The 18,322-nt window shown below is 43.5% G+C and overlaps 2 protein-coding genes across 3 annotated transcripts in view; one reads left to right on the forward strand and one right to left on the reverse strand.

The window, feature by feature from the left end:
• ralgps2 (Ral GEF with PH domain and SH3 binding motif 2) overlaps positions 1–18,322 on the reverse strand; it is a 64,807-nt gene that overhangs the window by 7,445 nt on the left and 39,040 nt on the right. The window lies entirely within an intron of this gene.
• Positions 984–17,197, forward strand: angptl1a (angiopoietin-like 1a). The gene is made up of 6 exons (XM_080032395.1): positions 984–1,303; positions 11,290–11,547; positions 11,669–12,289; positions 14,567–14,758; positions 15,627–15,893; positions 16,036–17,197. Exons 2-6 carry the CDS (start codon positions 11,358–11,360, stop codon positions 16,221–16,223), a joined length of 1,458 nt encoding a protein of 485 aa, XP_079888521.1. The 5' UTR covers positions 984–1,303; positions 11,290–11,357; the 3' UTR covers positions 16,224–17,197.

Raw genomic sequence — 18,322 nt, forward strand, 5'->3', positions numbered from 1 at the left:
CACCCCCTCCTTTCTTGGAAAACATCGTTTTAGTCACAGATGTGTGCACGTACACGTGTATTTACCACATTGTGCATGCAGAGTCTAAAACGCAGACGTACAAATAAGCAAAAACAACAGAAGTGCAGGATCACATCCAGCAGATAACTTCAGAACCCTCTGATCACAATCAGAGAGAGGCAGTTCACAAGAGTTTGGAGACACAGCTGAAGGGGAGGAAGATCCTGGAGGCTTAACGGCCGAAGCTGCTCCGCTGAGAGCATGTCAGGGATGACAGCAGTTAGTCATGCACACATTCAAACAGCCGGGAACACACACAGACCTGCTCTGAGGACCTGTGGTCGGGGTAAACAGACACTTAGTGTGTGTTTACATGTGACAAATCAAAGAGATGCTTTTCTGCTAGACCATGACATCACCTTTCCTCCCTCCGATCACACACCTAAACAAGCTAAAGTAAAAGGACAGCAGTGGTGAGGTAGAGTAAAGGACTCAGACTACACCTGGAGCAAGGATTTTGGTCATTTTTCTCCTGTTCCCGAGGCTGAAGCTAAAGCAGGATGTTGCACATAAATCTCCGCGGCATTACAATCAGCTAAAGAGGGAGGGGATAGTGATCAAAGGAGAAAGGGGTCAGAGCAGCTTGTGTGTGCGCGCCCCGGACTCAGCAGAAAAACACATGCTGGTTTCCTTTCATTCACTCCCTTTGCTCTACACAAGGAACCATGAAGGTCATTGGTGAGGATGGGGAAACTTAACGAGGCAGCTCTGTTATTCTCTTTTTCGGTCTTTTTTTTTTTTCCATGGGAGTGACATCAAGAGGGAGGCGGGGCCACTCCAAAAGAAAGAGAGGAGGAGAAAAAAAAAGAAAAAAAGAAAGGCAATATCAAACTCCCACACCCTCATCCCCCTTCTCCTCCCCTCGCCCTCCTTCCCACTCCCCTCCTCTCGTCTCCCCCATCCTTTGTGAAAAACTTCAAGCTTCAGTCATCAGGAGCTCAGTCTGTGGAAGTGGCCGGCTATTGAACCATGCCCCAGCCCAAGCCCCAGGACAGCTGAGGCCATAAGGGAGGAGGAGCACATCTTTTTTTGGGGGGGAAGTTGGGGCCTTGTACTGTGATTTTTAACCTTCAGGACGGAAGGAGGGGAGCACCAAAATACCCGGGGAGAGAGAGAGAAAGAGAGAGAGAGAGAGAGAGAGATGAGTCCTGGGCACTGCAGCTCGATGAAGACACAATACAATACACACGTGAATCTATAACTGCAGGAAACACACACCCCAACTACTGGTAGCAAAAAAAAGGTAAATGTTGCCTGAGTTAATTATGTTTCTGAGTTTGTTTTTGGAGAGCCTGTGGGTGTGTGGGTGTCAGCATGACAGAGTGTGTGTGTGTGTGTGTGTGTGTGTGTGTGTGTGTGTGTGTGTGTGTGTGTGTGTGTGTGTGTGTGTGTGTGTGTGTTTGTGTGTGCATGTGAGCAGCTGTGAGCTCTGGCTGAGAGGCTGGGACGTTTCGTGACTGGAGGCTCCGGCTGCAGACAGAAACATTTAGCAACGCTTCTTTGGCTTTCCTCTGGAATCTTAGGCCATTCTGAGTACAGCATGCCGATGACTGCATGGTGTGTGCGTCCCAACACACACGTGACGTACAGTGAATGAGACCATGAAAGCGATGCCAACGGTGTGCAGGATGACATTTGAAAAGGAAAAATACAGGAATGAATGAAGTGGAAAAAGAAAAGTTGTTTGGTGATTTGGGCATTTTCCCCATTGTGTAGAGACTAGAGTACAATTTATTATGAAGGAAGAAATCCTGAAATAATGAAAAACTGAAGTGTTTTCCTTCTGCGGAGAAAACTATTCAAACAATACGGTTAGAAACAAAAAGGACACAAAGGGGAAAGGGAGAGAAAAGTGAAGTGGGGCATTCCAGCAAAACACTTGAGGGAGACGTGATGTGATCAGACGGAGAGATTGGAGCTGTGAAGGCAGGCGTGTTTATTTGTTCATGGCTTTTGGTTTCCTAATGCAGCACCATCTGAGCCCGGCCACTTACAGGGATGGAGCCTGGCTAACCTGGCAGAGTCAGGGTTAGATGAATAACTTACACCTAATGGAGGCGGTGACATGTCGGGTTGAGAGGTTAGGGGCTAGGGTTTCTGTTACATGTGACAGTCGTGAGAATATACGCCGAGACGTGCAGAAAACACATGTAGTTTGTGAAATCCTTAGGAGATAACAGGCTGTTCCTGACCACATCCTCTGTCAAATGCACACCCCCCTAAGACAAAAACCTTGAAAATGTAGAACTCTAATCGGATGCACTTCCATATCAGCAACTCACAATTACCTTCAAATGTTTTTCACTTACGTCCCGGTCTGGTGGTGGATGTGTGGAAAAGATTCAGTTCGCTACAAAGCCATGTCTGTGACGTGCGGCGGGAGAAGAGAGAGAGGAGACAGCTCCGAGCTCTTTGAGTTTCGAAAAAGGAAAATGAGGGAATGGCAAAAGGCTAAGAAAACATTTTGGGGAGCTTGCTGGGATTGTTCCCATTGAGCAATAAATCATAATATCAATACCTCCAATAACTGTCTGGAAAAGAAAAATGAAATGGATGAAGAGAAGGAGGGGGAGCAGCTGTCTGACACACATCCAGGACATTCTGTGCTCGGACACCGGGTTCACCTGAAACTCAGGTGAATGAGGAACGGGTCGTTTTCGGCTAATCCACACATAAACTAACTGTTCTCCAAACCCACCGGACTATAAATCCCAAAAACTATTTTCTCTTTGAGGTCTTTCCCATTGAAACATTTTAAGACCTTCCAGGACAAGCCCATAAAGAGCACACAGGTACTTCTTGCAGGCCTTCAGAGCTGGTTAACTGCTTCCCTGCCCCTGCCGCAGAGTGCGTTGTAACGCACCAGGAGATTGATAGTTCACTTAGCCAGAACCAGCTTGCGGTTTTTGGAGCGATGGGCATGCAGCCAATCGTATCTCCCTGTTTGACCTAAGGCTGTGTGTGGACCCCTTTCACAGACCCAGATGTGTTACAGACAGCTCAGCAGATCTTATCAGTAAAGTGCATATAGAAGCAGACACAGAAAACACACACCCACTGGATAAAATCTACAAACGCTGCGCTGACCGCAAGCGGTTAAATCCAACCACAGCCGAGCAAGCCGGACACATTACACCGTGCATCGCTTAGAACTCAAACCTACATTCAAACCTACACTCAAATTCAGAGCTACAAGAATAACAAAAACTGAAAGTGACTGTGACTGTGTGTGTGTGTGTGTGTGTGTGTGTGTGTGTGTGTATAGCTACATCGTGAGGCTCAGTCAGAATCCCCCTAATGAGAGAGCTTGGACACAGTTGAACGGACAGGTCAACATACAGGTCGGCCGGGACTAACAGAGACAAGAGAAGCGGAAGGCATGTTACTAAGTTGAGCCAGGGGGCAACGATTGTGTAAATTGATGTGTTCTTGTCGCTGATTCAACTAATAGAAAGCATGTGCAGACTGATGTATGAGCTTTAGGTGAACAGTATGAGTGGCTATAGATCGTCTCCTAAAATGTGAAGGTTTTACACCATGCAGCCTAACAAACACTCCCATTAACGCTGTACCATTTCAGTACTGCTTCCTCCCGGCTCTCCTCTCTGTCCTGACGCTCCTCAAGCTCATTGCCAAATCTTGAAAGGATTGAAACCCAGGACCATGTGCCTGTGTCGCTGTAAGACTTTGATTTGACCCAATAGAAAAAGCTGCCTGAAGGTACAAGCTAACAGCTAACCAAATATGACTGTTATGCTACTATTAAAAGTGTGCCTGCACATATAATTGTGTTGGTGGTGTATGTGTATTTGAGAGTTGAGGGTCCTTATCTAGACAAAGTTGGACAGAGGGAGACGGACGACTTGATATGACCTCTGATCCTCTGGATACCCCCAGACAGAACAACGGCTTGTTTGTGTGTTGTGCAAAAGGAGAGGGAAGCGGTTTCTACAAAGGCTGATTGATTGCGGGGGCTAGAGGAAGGGTGGGGCTGCACCCTAATCCCACGTACAGACCTCTGACCCCAACATAAACCCACATGTTTAGGGTTTCACTACAGAAGAAGGAAAACAGATGGGGGGCTGCGGGGCCTCCATGGGGATCTGGGGGCTCCCACAGTAATAAACCATCATGAAGGTAGACAAGTCAGTAGCAAGGAAGCAGGAACCACTTATTTTTTTTTTTATTGGGCTAGTTTTATTTTAAGCACAGCTAAACTCTTTGTTTCTACACGTCATCCTTCACTTCTTGATTCCAGAGGGGATAGGGAGGGGGCTCCAGTCCTAGTGACACGCTTAAGTTTTAAATGTAGGGAAAATCCTATTAAAGCCCTTACTATTTGCCCTAATTTACCGTTTGATATTTCAAACATACATCATTTTATGAGGTGATGTGAACCAGCCGCATTGAGACCATACCACAATGTGTTTCCCATTCCACAGCGGTGGCACCGTCCCATTTCTGGAAGCTTTCTTCAATTTTTGTTGTCCTTAGTATTTCTTTAGAGTGGATCGTTTGGCTGTTTTCACTCATTGTTTCATCATGTCAGTACTTTCACCGCTTCGCCACTCCTGCTGTGTTTCCCCTCTCCAGCCCCCCCCCCCCCCCTTCCCCAATAACCTCACATCTGAGCTATGTCTCTGCTCTTATTTCAATGATATCCTTTATTCCAAACTGGATAGATGGTTTCTCAGCTGTTTCTCCACTCCTGGCTCTGTTTAACAATTGTCTGATCAAGCCCTAAATCTAGAGTCAGTTTGTGCATTTAAGGGAGTGCACGATTGGTCACGTAGCTCATTACAGTGACATCACGTACAGATGAAAGCACTGCTGCTGTCTATTGTTAATCTGCTCAAGAACACTCTTCTCCTTCCTTCAACCCCACTCTTTGTTTTTACTTTTCTTTCTTCCTTCTGACCACTGATGATGTGTGTTTTAGGGCATCTTGATCTTGTTGCGAGAAAGTCTGAGAACCAGATTGGGGGGATGGTCGGGGAGTGGAAGCCGGGGATTACATTGGCTATGAAAACATAAAACACATTTTGTCCAAATCGCCCTTCTCGCTTATTGAACTGCAATCCATCAGGGCTATGGACTGACACATCCAAATTCATAAATCCCTACCCGGAGAAACACGCTCTCACCAGGAGTATTCAGAGGACATTTCTGGCCTGAATCTACATTTTACGCTATGCCTGGTTCTAGTTTGTGTACTCAACCTTACACATGCATGTACAGCCCAGTGCACACTTCACACTTCACCGAGTATAGCAGCAGATCATCACAACAGATTATCTCTGTTTACATGAGCAGGAAGCATCAGATTGGAAAACCATTAAATATAGTGTACACTCTCCATTTTATTAGGTACACATTACTAAAACTACAAGTCTAATACACCAGTCCTGCAATAAATCCTTCCATCATTAAGGTTGGAAGAAACCGATAAGAGGTGTGGATTCAATTTAATAGTCATTGTGGAGGATGTAGTTTTTAGTTCTGCAGGTAGGATTTATTATAGGGCTGTTGTATTAGACTATTAGTACTAGCTGTAGTTTGCTCTGGCTGTGCAAGACTAGACTATTAGCATCAGTTAGTTGTACATGATAAAGTAGCAACTAAGTGTATGTTACAAGTGCAATAAATACTGTATGATAGTGACATTAATGGGATTCAACAAGTGTTAATTAATGTTTGGCTCGGATCACAAAATGAGGTCTGCGTTCTAGAAGGGGGTTTTCCCAGTAACCTGTAGCCATAATATATGGCCGCCACTCTGAGGAAAAGTAAACATTCGTTGGGTTGTTTAACCAAAAAAAGCAGTAACATAATCAGCCGTCTCGCTTAATGAGGTCATTTCCTCTCTTGACACGCAGAAAAGAAGAACTTCTGTCTTCTACTCAGGCAATCACCGTTCATATACCTCATCCCCCACAACACAGAAAAACCGAAGTAGACGAAAGCCAGTGTCCTCGCCAATACACACACCTCCACAGTAATTGTGGGGAGGACATGGTTAGAGAAAGCCTAACCCAATCTGAAATAGTTGGGTCAGCTGGGGGCTATATTCAAGGGAACCAAGAACCTTGGTGCACAGCTGAGCTGATGATCACATTTAGCAAAGCCAGCTGCATAGTTGACACCACTTCACATGGTGTTTAAAAGCTGTGTGCAAATATGGGTACATGTGGAGATATGGTGTGTGTGTGTGTGTGTGTGTGTGTGTGTGTGTGTGTGTGTGTGTGTGTGTGTGTGTGTGTGTGTGTGTAATGAAGACGCCCAGTGAGCCGTCAGCAAAAGCATGGCCCTAAGCTGTTATCTATCTTCTTTATTAATAAATAAAATTGCCAAAGTTCAGGCCTCAGAGAACCATATTACTGTTCAGGTCAAAGCGCTGTTGTCACTTGTCAGTAAGAACCGGCTTAGCTTTACATCTCAAATCTAATCAGACTACAAGCAGCGTAGACAAACATAAAAACCATCAGCATCGGAAGCATAGACTAAAATGACACATTTGACAGTAAGCTTTAGAAGAAGACATAACGAGAAGGAAGGGCTTTGTCGACTTATGTTCAATTGAAAATGATTTCCAGTTGGACCTAAGTGTGTGTGTGAGTGTGAGTGTGTGTGTAGTAAAAAGAGGAGCAAGAAGGATGCATATAAATAATATCTGTCCTTGGACTGTTCCACGAATATAAATTTAACCAGAGCTCAGACAGAGACAGACAGGGGAGAGTGAGGACAATTAAAAAGCCACTGTCATCCTGTCTCCTGACTATTAATAACTATTAGAAGGCTGAGGACCCAGGAGCAGTGCACTTGAGAAGCTCATACTGTTGCCAAAATATAGGAAGGACTGAGTTAGAGGCTTGATGCAAATCCTTTATTCCAAACTCAACGGCTTTGCAAAGACATTGTGGAATACAAGAGCCTTTTGGCTAAGCCAAACAAGATAATATATCTTATAATTAAGGAGAAAATGTGTTTTTTTCATGCATTTTCTCTTCTTTGCCGTACTGCTTACAGCACACACGTCTCTGCAACCTGCTGCTTAAGTGATTTAGCTGCTACTGAAAGACCTGAAGAGAAAAAGGAGGGAAAGCAACAAAGCTAATAAAGGAAAGTATTAAAAACGGAAGGACAGGAAAGTAAGGAGGAGGGGAGGTTTACACAGAGAGTAAAGTCATTAAATGGAAAGTAACCGGCAGAAAAAAAGAGTGCAGATTTGTCGAGACTAAAAAATACTTTGTCTAAGAGAGGCCTCAAGGTCTGTTTGTGATAAAATGGACATGACCCATTTTCTACCACCATTAGTCTCTTCCTTCTTTCATTCCCTACTGTCAGTGTTATCCTTTGTTTGGGCCTTCCAGCCTGCCGCTCTTCAGCTCCTTCCCTTGTTCTGCCACTGAAGCATCTGTGCACGGAGCCCAGCGCTCTTCTAGGAATTGAACGTAGGGAGCATTTCTCTGAGGAACCTCTCAATATATTTCCAGATAAATAAAACCATGTGAGGGAACCCTCCCCCAGATATACAACTGTTGTCTTTGACACATGTGATCTTGAGCACTGAACTTGTATCCACTGGTCATAAAAATGCATGCACACACATATGCAGGAATAGCACAGTGCCTCCATTGTAAAGTACAACCATAGCAAGTAAACAGACTGGTCAGTCAGATTTAAGAACAGCCTGTAGGCGTCTAGTCAGGCATTTTTTCTTGTTTAATGCCAAAACAGTCCTCCTCCTCATCCACTGACGAAACAATATAGTTTGGTTAAGTAGGGCAAATTGGTGTGAATATGATACATCAAAATGACTGCTCAGCAGTGTAGAGGTTAGAAATAGATTTCCCTAACTACAAAAGAAATACACAAACTATTGGTGCACCGACTGCGACCATAGTATGTGAAGGCAGATAGTTATGTGTTCATATGCATTAGGGTTTACTCTCACAGGTGAAAACTTTCCCTTTGTTGGGGTATAAAATTTGCTGCTCTGCTTGCTCTGAGGAAACACCATAAACCTTGTACCTTTACGATACAGTGGTGACCCCTTCACGCCCTCTGGAAAACATTTGATATATACCGTGGTTGCATGCAAGACACAAGGCCCATCATAGTCAGAACCAACACCATCGAGGAAATCAGGCTCCAGAAAACAGTAAAGAGAAAAGAAAGTAGAATGAAAAGAAAATAATGACAAAAGATGGGGAATAAAGGAGGCGATCGCTGATGGATGAGCTGTTACGGCCGTTACGTTCATGCTAGGGGGCATGCAGAGGACAGTGGATGATGCTACACGTCACAAAGCTCACAACGGTACAAAGCCAGTCGCTGCTTGGAAGGAACGACCCAGTTGATAACTGATACTGCTGACGCTGCTGTTAAAGTCATTAGCAGCCCTCATTGAGGTCAGCAAGGTACCTGGTTACACTGTCAGACACGCCGGCTGCTGGAAAAACACACAACCATGAAAATGAATAACGTCTCTGGATAGTCATGCACACACAGTATTCAATCATACTGACGGACACGCAAGCTTTTGCATACCAGCAAGTGAGCGCACGCTATAGATCTGCAGCACTGACTGTAATCCTGTTCCCCTCTCCACATTGTTCCAAGTGACACAAGTGCCAGAATTCCTGAAGAACCACAATGGCCTCATATGGGAAACACACAGGGCCTGAGTCTCAGGGTGGAGGAAGGAGTTAATTATGTGGCACTGAGTAAAGACTGACTGAAGAGTAATGGGGTGGATAAGGAGGTTTAGCTGGTGTCGGCCTTTCGCAGGCACAGATCAGGGTGTTAAATGGAGCAGAGCGTATGTCTGTGTGCAAGTGTCGTTGTGCATTGATGTAAAATAGAAACTAAATCAGCAGGGATAAGAAATAAGCAAGGGAGTGGAACTCATCATCCTTAAGATGGGGCTCACAACACTATGCACAAACTGCCCTTGCCTTCAGCTCACACCCCTTCTGAGTCTGTATGTGTGGGTTCCTCCCATAGAAACTAATGCTGCCTTGTACTGAACATTTTTGTTGCGCTAGCTTTATGGTTAGTGTGGATTTTGAGTCCATTGGCTTGTGTCAAGCCTCACAAAATAAAACATCCAAAGTGGTCACTCCCGTATCCCTTGAGCGTCACATGCTCCGGCCTCCAAAACCTTGTACTAACGATAAAAGATTATTACTACTAGTAGTACCCTTACTGATTGGGCTTTGGCTGAAAAAACTGATCACTCTTACCAAAACCCTACTGATAAAATGTCTGATTATTGATCAGTATTTGGATACGATTGGTTTATGTGAAGCATGGCAGAGAACAAATATTTTCTTGCCACAGATAAAGCCTCTCCAGCTGAGTACACCAACTCCAATTACTCGTTACTGGGAACGCTTTACGGTGAGGGGGTGTCGCTCTAATCTATAAGTCTATTGTAATGTAACTTTATTTAAACAAGGACAATGTACAAAAGAAACATCAGCCTTGATTAGAGCAAGGGGAGATGGATTACAGGATATTTAATTTCATTATCTCAATAGACTATAAATAGCTTTGTCCAGGGAAAGGGATGGAACCTTGTGTTCTTCCATGGACCACCTAGTCCTTACTCCCAGTTTCTAGAAGAACTTGGAGATTTGGTCTCAGATTGTATTACTTATTTAGTTATTCTGATAAGATCTTAGTTATTGGTGTTAATATTCAACTGAATAAGGTCTTCAACAACCCCCTGGGGGAAAGTCTTTTTGGAACTTATTGATCTTTCTGGTTTTACTCAGTTTGTTTGGGAAGCTACTCACTAAGTGGAAACAGTCTGGACTTGACTCTCTACAGAAGGATAGAGGCATCTGCCCTGAATGTTTCTTTTGTTCAACCGCGGGGTCCAACCACTTTCTATTTTCAATTTAGACCTGGACTAGCTTGTCCTTGTAATGATGACAAAGGTTTTTAAAACTCTCTCAGGAGACATAGTCTGAACTGGTTTTAGCTTAGAAACCAACTGCCTGATCCCTGCCAGCTAAACGTTTTAAAGATCTCTGATAACTACAATCCTATGTGTCTGCCTCACTGTCTGTGAATGCTGTGCTTTCCTCTTCTGTGATTGTCTGTCTGTCTGTCCTCTTGCGGGTCACATGGTGGAGAGGAAGTCTTTGACTCGGGTCCTCAAAACTTAGTGACACCTGAAGTTGATAACATGCTCCTGCATCCACATTATTTGCATGTTTTACAGTCTGTGCATCTGTTATTTTGTCACACTGTTGGTCTTCTCTTTACACATGACATCTATTTCACGGCTGTCCGTCCTAAAAAGGGGGATCCCTCCTATGTTGCTCTTCCTGATGTTTCTTCAACCTTTTCCACTGTTTTTTGTATAGTTTTTCTTTCCTTATAATCGGAGGTCTAAGGAAAGAGGTTGTCGTATGCTGTGCAGATTGTAAAGCCCCTTGCGGCAATTTGTGATATTGGGTTATGTAAATAAAACGTAATTAAAAAACAATAAGCTAGCATCTCTATTTTTAGTCCAGGGGAATACACATGTTAACATTTTACACAATATTCCCATCCGTCTCATAATATTGATAGTGACTACCCCGGTTGTTCGAAAGTGTATGCTCTACATGAGCTGTAGTAGTCGCACAGCTTGTGGTAGACAAATCAGTCGTTTAAAGTTACAGAGCAACTCAAGAGCAGTGACTGTTTTTATGATGCAGGAACTACAGTATGGCTCAGCATCCAAAACTGTAACCATGTTCCTCTTGCTGAAACCTTTTTGGATTTCTAAAAAGGGTTACTGAGAAAGCTCCTTTGGTGAAAAGAAAATACCATTAATAATTATAGTAGACAAAACAAGAGGGTGGGAGTTTCCTAGATAAAATAATAATCTGTTTCCTTGAGACTAACAAGACCTCAGAAAAATGGGTTATCGATCAGCAACCCAGACAGAAAGCAGGCCCCTCTCCGTGGGCTATAGTGCAAAAGTGTTCTCTCTTTCAATCTTTCCATCCAACTATGTGAAACGATGACCTGACCACTCTGCTACTGCACACACTTTCCTAAACAATAACTGATTGTGTATAAATATTTGAAAAGTATCAAATACCTTTTCATTCAAATCTTATTTTATGGTGGTAATTTCCTCTAGTCTGGAACAGCATATAATAAACGCCCCTGCTGTGTACATTCAATTTGTTAGCCGTCGTCGTAAACAAAGATTTTGTATTCTTGCAGGGAGGCCTGGGGGGACTTGGAGGGAGCACCAGTAGCTGTCCATCTATCCATTTAACGAGCCAGCAGCAATGCAGGGGCTGATGTGGAGCCTGTGTGCCCTGCTCTGCTTCTCCCTCTGGGAAGAGAGTCACTGCAGGAGCTCCAGGGAAGCCCGGAGAACCAAAGAGCCTTCTCTGAACAGGAGTAAAAGAGCCCCCATCGACCCCGATGCCAAAAAGTGTTCCTACACCTTCCTTGTACCACATGAGAGAATCACAGGTTCAAAGAATGACTTATTTTTGATAAAAAAATGTTTTAAATAAAATTCAGCTAATCATCCCATGTTCATTAATTTAACAATACCTTGTTTTTCTTTTGAACAATTAATATCTGTCATCAGGTCCAATCTGTGCCAGCACCAAAGGCCCCGAGCCAGACAAAGACAGAGTAACGCGAATGGACATTGCAGATGTGCGGGAGGTTCTCAGCAAGCAGCGGCGTGAGATTGAGACGCTGCAGCTGGTGGTTGATGTGGATGGTAACTTGGTGAATGAGATGAAGCTGCTTCGGAAGGAGAGCAGGAACATGAACTCCAGGGTGACCCAGCTCTATATGCAGCTGCTGCATGAGATCATCAGGAAAAGAGACAACTCTCTTGAGTTAGCCCAGCTGGAGATCCGCGTCCTCAATGTGACCTCAGAGATGATGCGACTTTCTTCGAAGTACCGGGAATTGGAGGCCCGGTTTGCCACAATGGCCGGAGTGGTCAACAACCAGTCGGTTCTCATAACTGCACTTGAAGAGCAGTGTCTGAGGACAATGGGGCGCAGTGAGCTGCCAGTAGTGCCTCCACTTGTACAGGTGGTACCACAGAATATACCAGTTAACAATCGTTTCACCAATGAGATACAGAGGGACAATAACAACAGGGCCTTTCCCAGAGGATCACACATGGATACACCAACTGCAAGCCCATTTGGTATTGATCCTCCACCACCACAGGGAACGCTTATTTCTGATGGTATGTACCAATTTTTAAGTGGTGGCATGGTGAAGGAAGTGACTGAATATGGTATAATAATCAGGGAATCCCCTGAGTTTTAGGGGAGGGAAGGTGAGCAAAGAAAAAAATGCCCTGGGACTTCAATTCAAAACATCATTTTTTGCAACAGTTGGTAAATTCTTGGCCTGCTACAGAGGCAATTCAATCATACATTCCTATGATACTGACTTGGCTGCCTGTAATGGACAGACAGCACTGAGCATATGTACTAAATTAGTAGTATGAGGAGTACACCTCTTTGAACAGCATTAAAAACAAATATGAGAACGGGATTATACAAGATTATACTCAGATTTACATCAACTCTTTGGAAGAAAAAAAAGTGTCAATCACACACAGAATCTCAGTCTCAGAGGATTTGATCTGGTTTGAGGATTTTGTCCGAGGGTCTGAGATAGGTTGGGCTCCTCTGCTTTTCTCACAGAGATATGTCTGACATCTGAGGGAGATCATCTCCAATATGAAACTAATTTGCAACGCTACTAAAAATTGGCCAGGGATGTTGTATTTTGACTGCCGATTAGACTATGGCGGAGAATGTCAATAGGGGTGATACAACCAGATGGTGAGATGGATGAAATCATTACTAACATCCCTCTGGCCTGTTTGAATTCTGACAGGGGAGTCATTTAGCAGGGTGACATAATAAGCTTACAGAAGAATGCTGGGGGAGAAAAAAAGACTTCCTCCTGAATCTGATTATCACCTATTTAAATCCAACACTGACAGACTCCAGTTGAAGATATCTTCCCTGCTTGCTACTCGCCTTTAGAGAAAATGACAGGTATTATTTAGTAAATCATTATGCCAAACTACATAAATAAGGTCATCAATCATGACATTTAGAAAACATTAGAATAAACCGTCTTTAGCTTTTTGATAATGGGTGTGACAAGGGTTTGCTCAAGTCATTGTCAATGCTAATCCTCCACAAATCAATCTGAGGGAGAACACAGTTCTTCTTAGAACACAGAGCTTGCAACACATTCAACTCACTTGAAGCACTAGAAGATTGATAGGCATATTAAAAAGCTCAATGAGCAGAAAATAGGAGCCATACTTCTAAAAACGTGCATTGCAAAAAAAAAAATGAAATAATTATTCAGCTACCTCACAAAGCCCTTGTTGAACTGTAATTTAAGAATTTAGTTGAAGTCATTCATAGCTCATTAGAACTCGGAGGTCCAATGCAAATATCCTCCAATTCCACTGGCTTAATCCATAATTAAGCTGCACTTTCACAAACTGCAAACACATTTTTTTATATAGAAAACAAAGCTCTCAATCTCAATTCCATTAAGCTGTGTTTAGAGACACCAAAGAGAAAGACCGACAAGCAGAAAAGGTGAATTGAGTTGGAGAACCCCCTCACTGACAGTTCTAATATAGACATATCATTACTAGAAAAATACAAGCTTATGTTGGGGCGTTTTAGGTATCTGTTTTGGGGGCATTACACTGAGTCCCTATGTGCTCCTACACTCAGCTGAGAAAACCATCTTCCATTGGCCTTTAGGCCCTGGAGGCCCCCCACACAATGCCGGTGTTCATACTGGTTTAATGCATATTCACACAAGGGAAAACAGAGGAAATATGCTGGCTTTAGTTTCAGCTGCTTCAGCTATGGGTGCAGTGCCACCACATGGCTTCATTTGAAGGCTATATCTAGAAATAATAATTTATGCGTATACATGCATGGAAGTGTATGATCAACTTCAGACTGCAGAGTGTTTGGATGCTCTGAGCAAAAAGAGATATTTTCCAAATATGTGGCCATCATGATACATCCTCACAACATGGGTCCTAGCAGAGGTTCCTTCCCAGCTTTCTTTCCCCTTCCTTTTGTCTGCTGTCTAGAGCTACTGGACTGATGATGATGACTTTTGCATATGCAATAAAAAAAAGAAGACATCTTGCTCAATTCGAGGCACAGTATGGCATATTTGTTCAGGGGGCTAAAACTGATTCAGGCAATGGAGGATTTTAGAAGGAATGAGTAACAAAAGACAGCTTTACAATCAATCTACTGTACAATGCCTTTAAGTTATACGTTGATTTCTGGCTTTTTACTGGCGAGGATAACTCATCAGCATTATATTGCCCCAAGGGATAATATTGGAGCTTTTGTTAAGGCTTCTTTACATATGAAACATTTTAAAATCAAAAGCAAGGTTCACTAGCAAAATCTCGATTCAAATCAACCTTTTTTTTCTACAACCATCTTTCCATCCACAGGTCCCTACAGGGACTGTTACCAGGTGCGACAGGCAGGACACACCACCAGTGGGATGTACCTGCTAAAGACAGACGGACCGTTGATCCAAGCCTGGTGTGAACATGGCCTTGACAATGGAGGATGGACCGTGTTGCAAAGGAGGAAGGATGGCTCGGTGAACTTCTTTCGGAATTGGGAGAACTATAAGGCAAGTTGAACGAACATATTCATTTAATAAGGACCATTAAGTTTGATATGGTAGAAGCCGGGTTTAATGACACAGCCTAACCAAAAGTTAAATGTAATCTATTCTTTAGGGAAAAATATCAAAATATCTTAAAACATGAGGCAACTGCATTCTACTTTTACTCCCCTAAGTATCCCAGTCTCTGCAGTTCATTTTGGGGCCACCAAGCAAGCACTCCATCAATGTAAACAGCTTAGTGGTGGATTTCCTCAAACAGGAATCACAGCCAAGAACTGAAGTTAGGGACCCAGATACAAATAAGTGCAATCAGAGAGCCCAAGAGTTGAGAGTCATTTACAGCTCAACCCCACTGCAAATGATCCTTTCATCCTTTTCCCCCAGAGTGTCAGCCTTCCTAAATGAGATTTGATCCAGGGTCCAATAGAGCATGCAAGGGAAAAAGTCCAGGGAACACAGTTTGTATGACAACAGAAAAGGCACTAATACACAGACTGTCAAACATTACCGGTCTCCTAGTTGTCAGTGGAAAAAATAATAACAATAAAAAGGCAAAGGAAAGATTTATTTTCTCTTTGTCATGAAGTTAGATTTGGAGATAATACTTACATGCTGTTTGGATCAGGAACACAAATCTGTCTGTGAGGCTCCGCATCCAATTACAACTAAATTACCGTTCAACTAATTCAACTCCAGTCAGAAACCACCGATTACAATTTTTTAAAAACCCAATTAGGGAATCTAATTAACCTCTCTCTGTCGGCCAACATAAATTCCTTCTGTGCTCTGTTGGTCTGAATTACACTGCAATGACATTTAACCAAAAGGACATTGAAAAACAAAACATGCTATGGTCCTTGTCCCCCTACAGAGAGGCTTTGGAAACATAAACGGTGAACACTGGCTCGGGCTGGACAATATCTACAACCTGGGGAAACAGGGCGACTATAGGCTGATGATAGAGCTGGAGGACTGGACGGGGAAGAAGGTGTACGCGGAGTACAGCAGTTTCCACCTGGAATCAGAGAGCGAGGGCTATCGGCTGAGGCTCGGAACCTACCAGGGCAATGCCGGGGACTCCTTCAGCAGTCACAACGGCAAACAGTTCACCACGCTTGATCGCGACAAGGATGCATTTGCTGGTAAGGGGGACTGATGAGTTCTAACTGCTCTTTGAATTCGTATATTTAGCAGTAGCATAAAGATCATGTATGAGAAGGTACAGCTTCTTCTTCGTCTTCCATCACACTCCTGGTTTTATGACGTTGTCTCCCTCTCCACTAGGTAACTGCGCCCACTTCCATAAGGGCGGCTGGTGGTACAACGCCTGTGGCCAGACCAATCTGAACGGTGTGTGGTACAGTGGGGGAGTTTACCGCAGCAAATTTCAGGATGGAATCTTCTGGGCCGACTATGGAGGAGGTTTCTACTCCCTCAAGTCGGTCCGCATGATGATCCGACCGATCGACTGAAAGCTCAACCTGTGATGCCCTTCAAATGCATCTCAGTGTCCCTCTTCATCTTCCATCAACCCATAAACACATACCGTGAGGGCAGCAGCAGCAGAGGCCCTGAGATTGTACAACAGCGCCTTGTAAATACCAGGGAGGAAGAGACGTTGGCGTGTTTATGGCCGGGAAATGACTCTAGCAGCCTGTGCGGTGGCTAACTCCCAAAGACTAACTTTGAGATGAAAAGTGATGCCATTTCCCTCCCAAAGTAACAAGTCTGCTTCAGCTTTCAGTCTGGAAAATAATGGCCCATCAAGCTCCCCGGGACCGCTAACTATTACTCTCAAGTGTCCAATCTTACTCACTCTTGTTGAAACCCACAATGCAATAAAGGGAAATGGTCATTTACTAAAGACATGAGATTTCTTCTGAGCAGCTAAAAGGTGAATTACTGAAAATAATGTCATCCGTATCAAAGGGTTTTGGTGTATATGGTTGTTTGACCTAAGTGGCATAAAAAGAATGCAATTTAAAGTTGTGTTGCCAGTTACAATAAAGTTAGTGGACAGGCCTTTCTGTCTACTCGTTTTCTGGGTTCTGTTTGGTCTTCTTGTGTAGCAATGTGCCTTCCCAATGTGCATGTGGCTGAGCTGGCTTTGGTATGTAAATATCTTTGGCTTTATTTGTGAAAGGTAATTTAAGAGGTGTGATTCTACTCAGGCTCACTCTTTGTTCATCCATTCTTTGTTATTTATCTGTGTATATTTATAGTAAGTATAGTCATGACCATTTTATATCTAGCCCTGTAACGATACAATTCTTAATATTGTATGCCATGTAGAGACATTAATATCACTTGAACAGAGAGACAAACGCACACAAACAACTGGCCGACAAACAAAATCCAGAATGGTTGTCCAGTTGACTGGGGGATGGAGAATACGTGTCATGCATCTGTTTTCACCCAAATCAAAATAAATTCTGTTGTAAACATTGAGCTGTCTTATGAATGTGTGTTTAAAATGTGACACCTTCTTTGAAGAAATGAATTCCAGTGTGAATGTAACACTTTAAATATTACAGTATATAGAAGATATGCTAAGTCCTTACCTGTAGAAAAGGATGATAGTCATTTGAAAAGAAACATCTGTTTTAACTTTGAATACAAGCTGCCGTGACACTACAGAGGGTTGGATGGGTTTAATAATTAAAGGGGGATGAATGGAGATGAACTGTGACCACAGTGAAAGAGCAATTGCTAGCATATTATTCTTTTTCCTGAAAGGAAGAATGCTAAAGCAAATGAGATGTTTGAAAGAATTATGTAAAGGGAAAGGGCGCTTCACAGAAGTAGATCACACTAAATCAAGGGAGGGAGGGACAGAAATAGATAACAGGGAGGATGCTAAATGACGCCATTGTAGAAGAATTTAGACTTTAATGAAAGAACTGGAGAGAAAGTAAAGGTGATAAAAGTCAAGACAAAGACAGACAGGGGAGATGAGGATGGAACATTCTTTCCACATAGAGCCGCTGAGTTTTTCTTTCCCTAAAATACAGACGTATATCTTGCAATGATGACTTCCCTCTCGACCTTTCCCTCTGAGGAGCTGTAAGTCAGAACAGACAGGAGGCGTCTGACGCAGACACGGTGGGGAGGACAATCCCACGGACACAACTGCAACCAAAGCAGCCTTATGGGTCTTAAATCAATGTTCTCTTCCATTAGAAATGTAACTACATGATTATGCATTGGGATGTGGGCCATGTCATATCACTTGAGTGCACAGCAGTACGTTGCTGGACCAGTTCAGTCAGTGTCAACACCAAGGGTGAACTGCAGCTACTGCTTGGGCTCCTTTGCCGGTGTTGACAAGGTGAAAGCATAACGAGTGGGAGAAGCATTTGAAAGTGTGTGTATTTTGTCAGAGTGGAGCCATACGTTTCTATAGGGCTCTTTGTCCGTGCGTGATTGGCTAGAGAACAGGAACAAGCTCATCTGAGCATTGAACAGGCAGGCCCTGTGGTGTGTGAGCAGACAGGAGGGGGCTGTGTCTGCCAAGCCTAAGAGGCAGGTCAGAGTTCACACAGTTTAGCACAAACCTCTCACACACAAACCG

This window comes from Ammodytes marinus (assembly GCF_949987685.1).
Source record: "Ammodytes marinus genome assembly, chromosome: 8".
NCBI classification, from domain to species: Eukaryota; Metazoa; Chordata; class Actinopteri; order Uranoscopiformes; family Ammodytidae; genus Ammodytes; species Ammodytes marinus.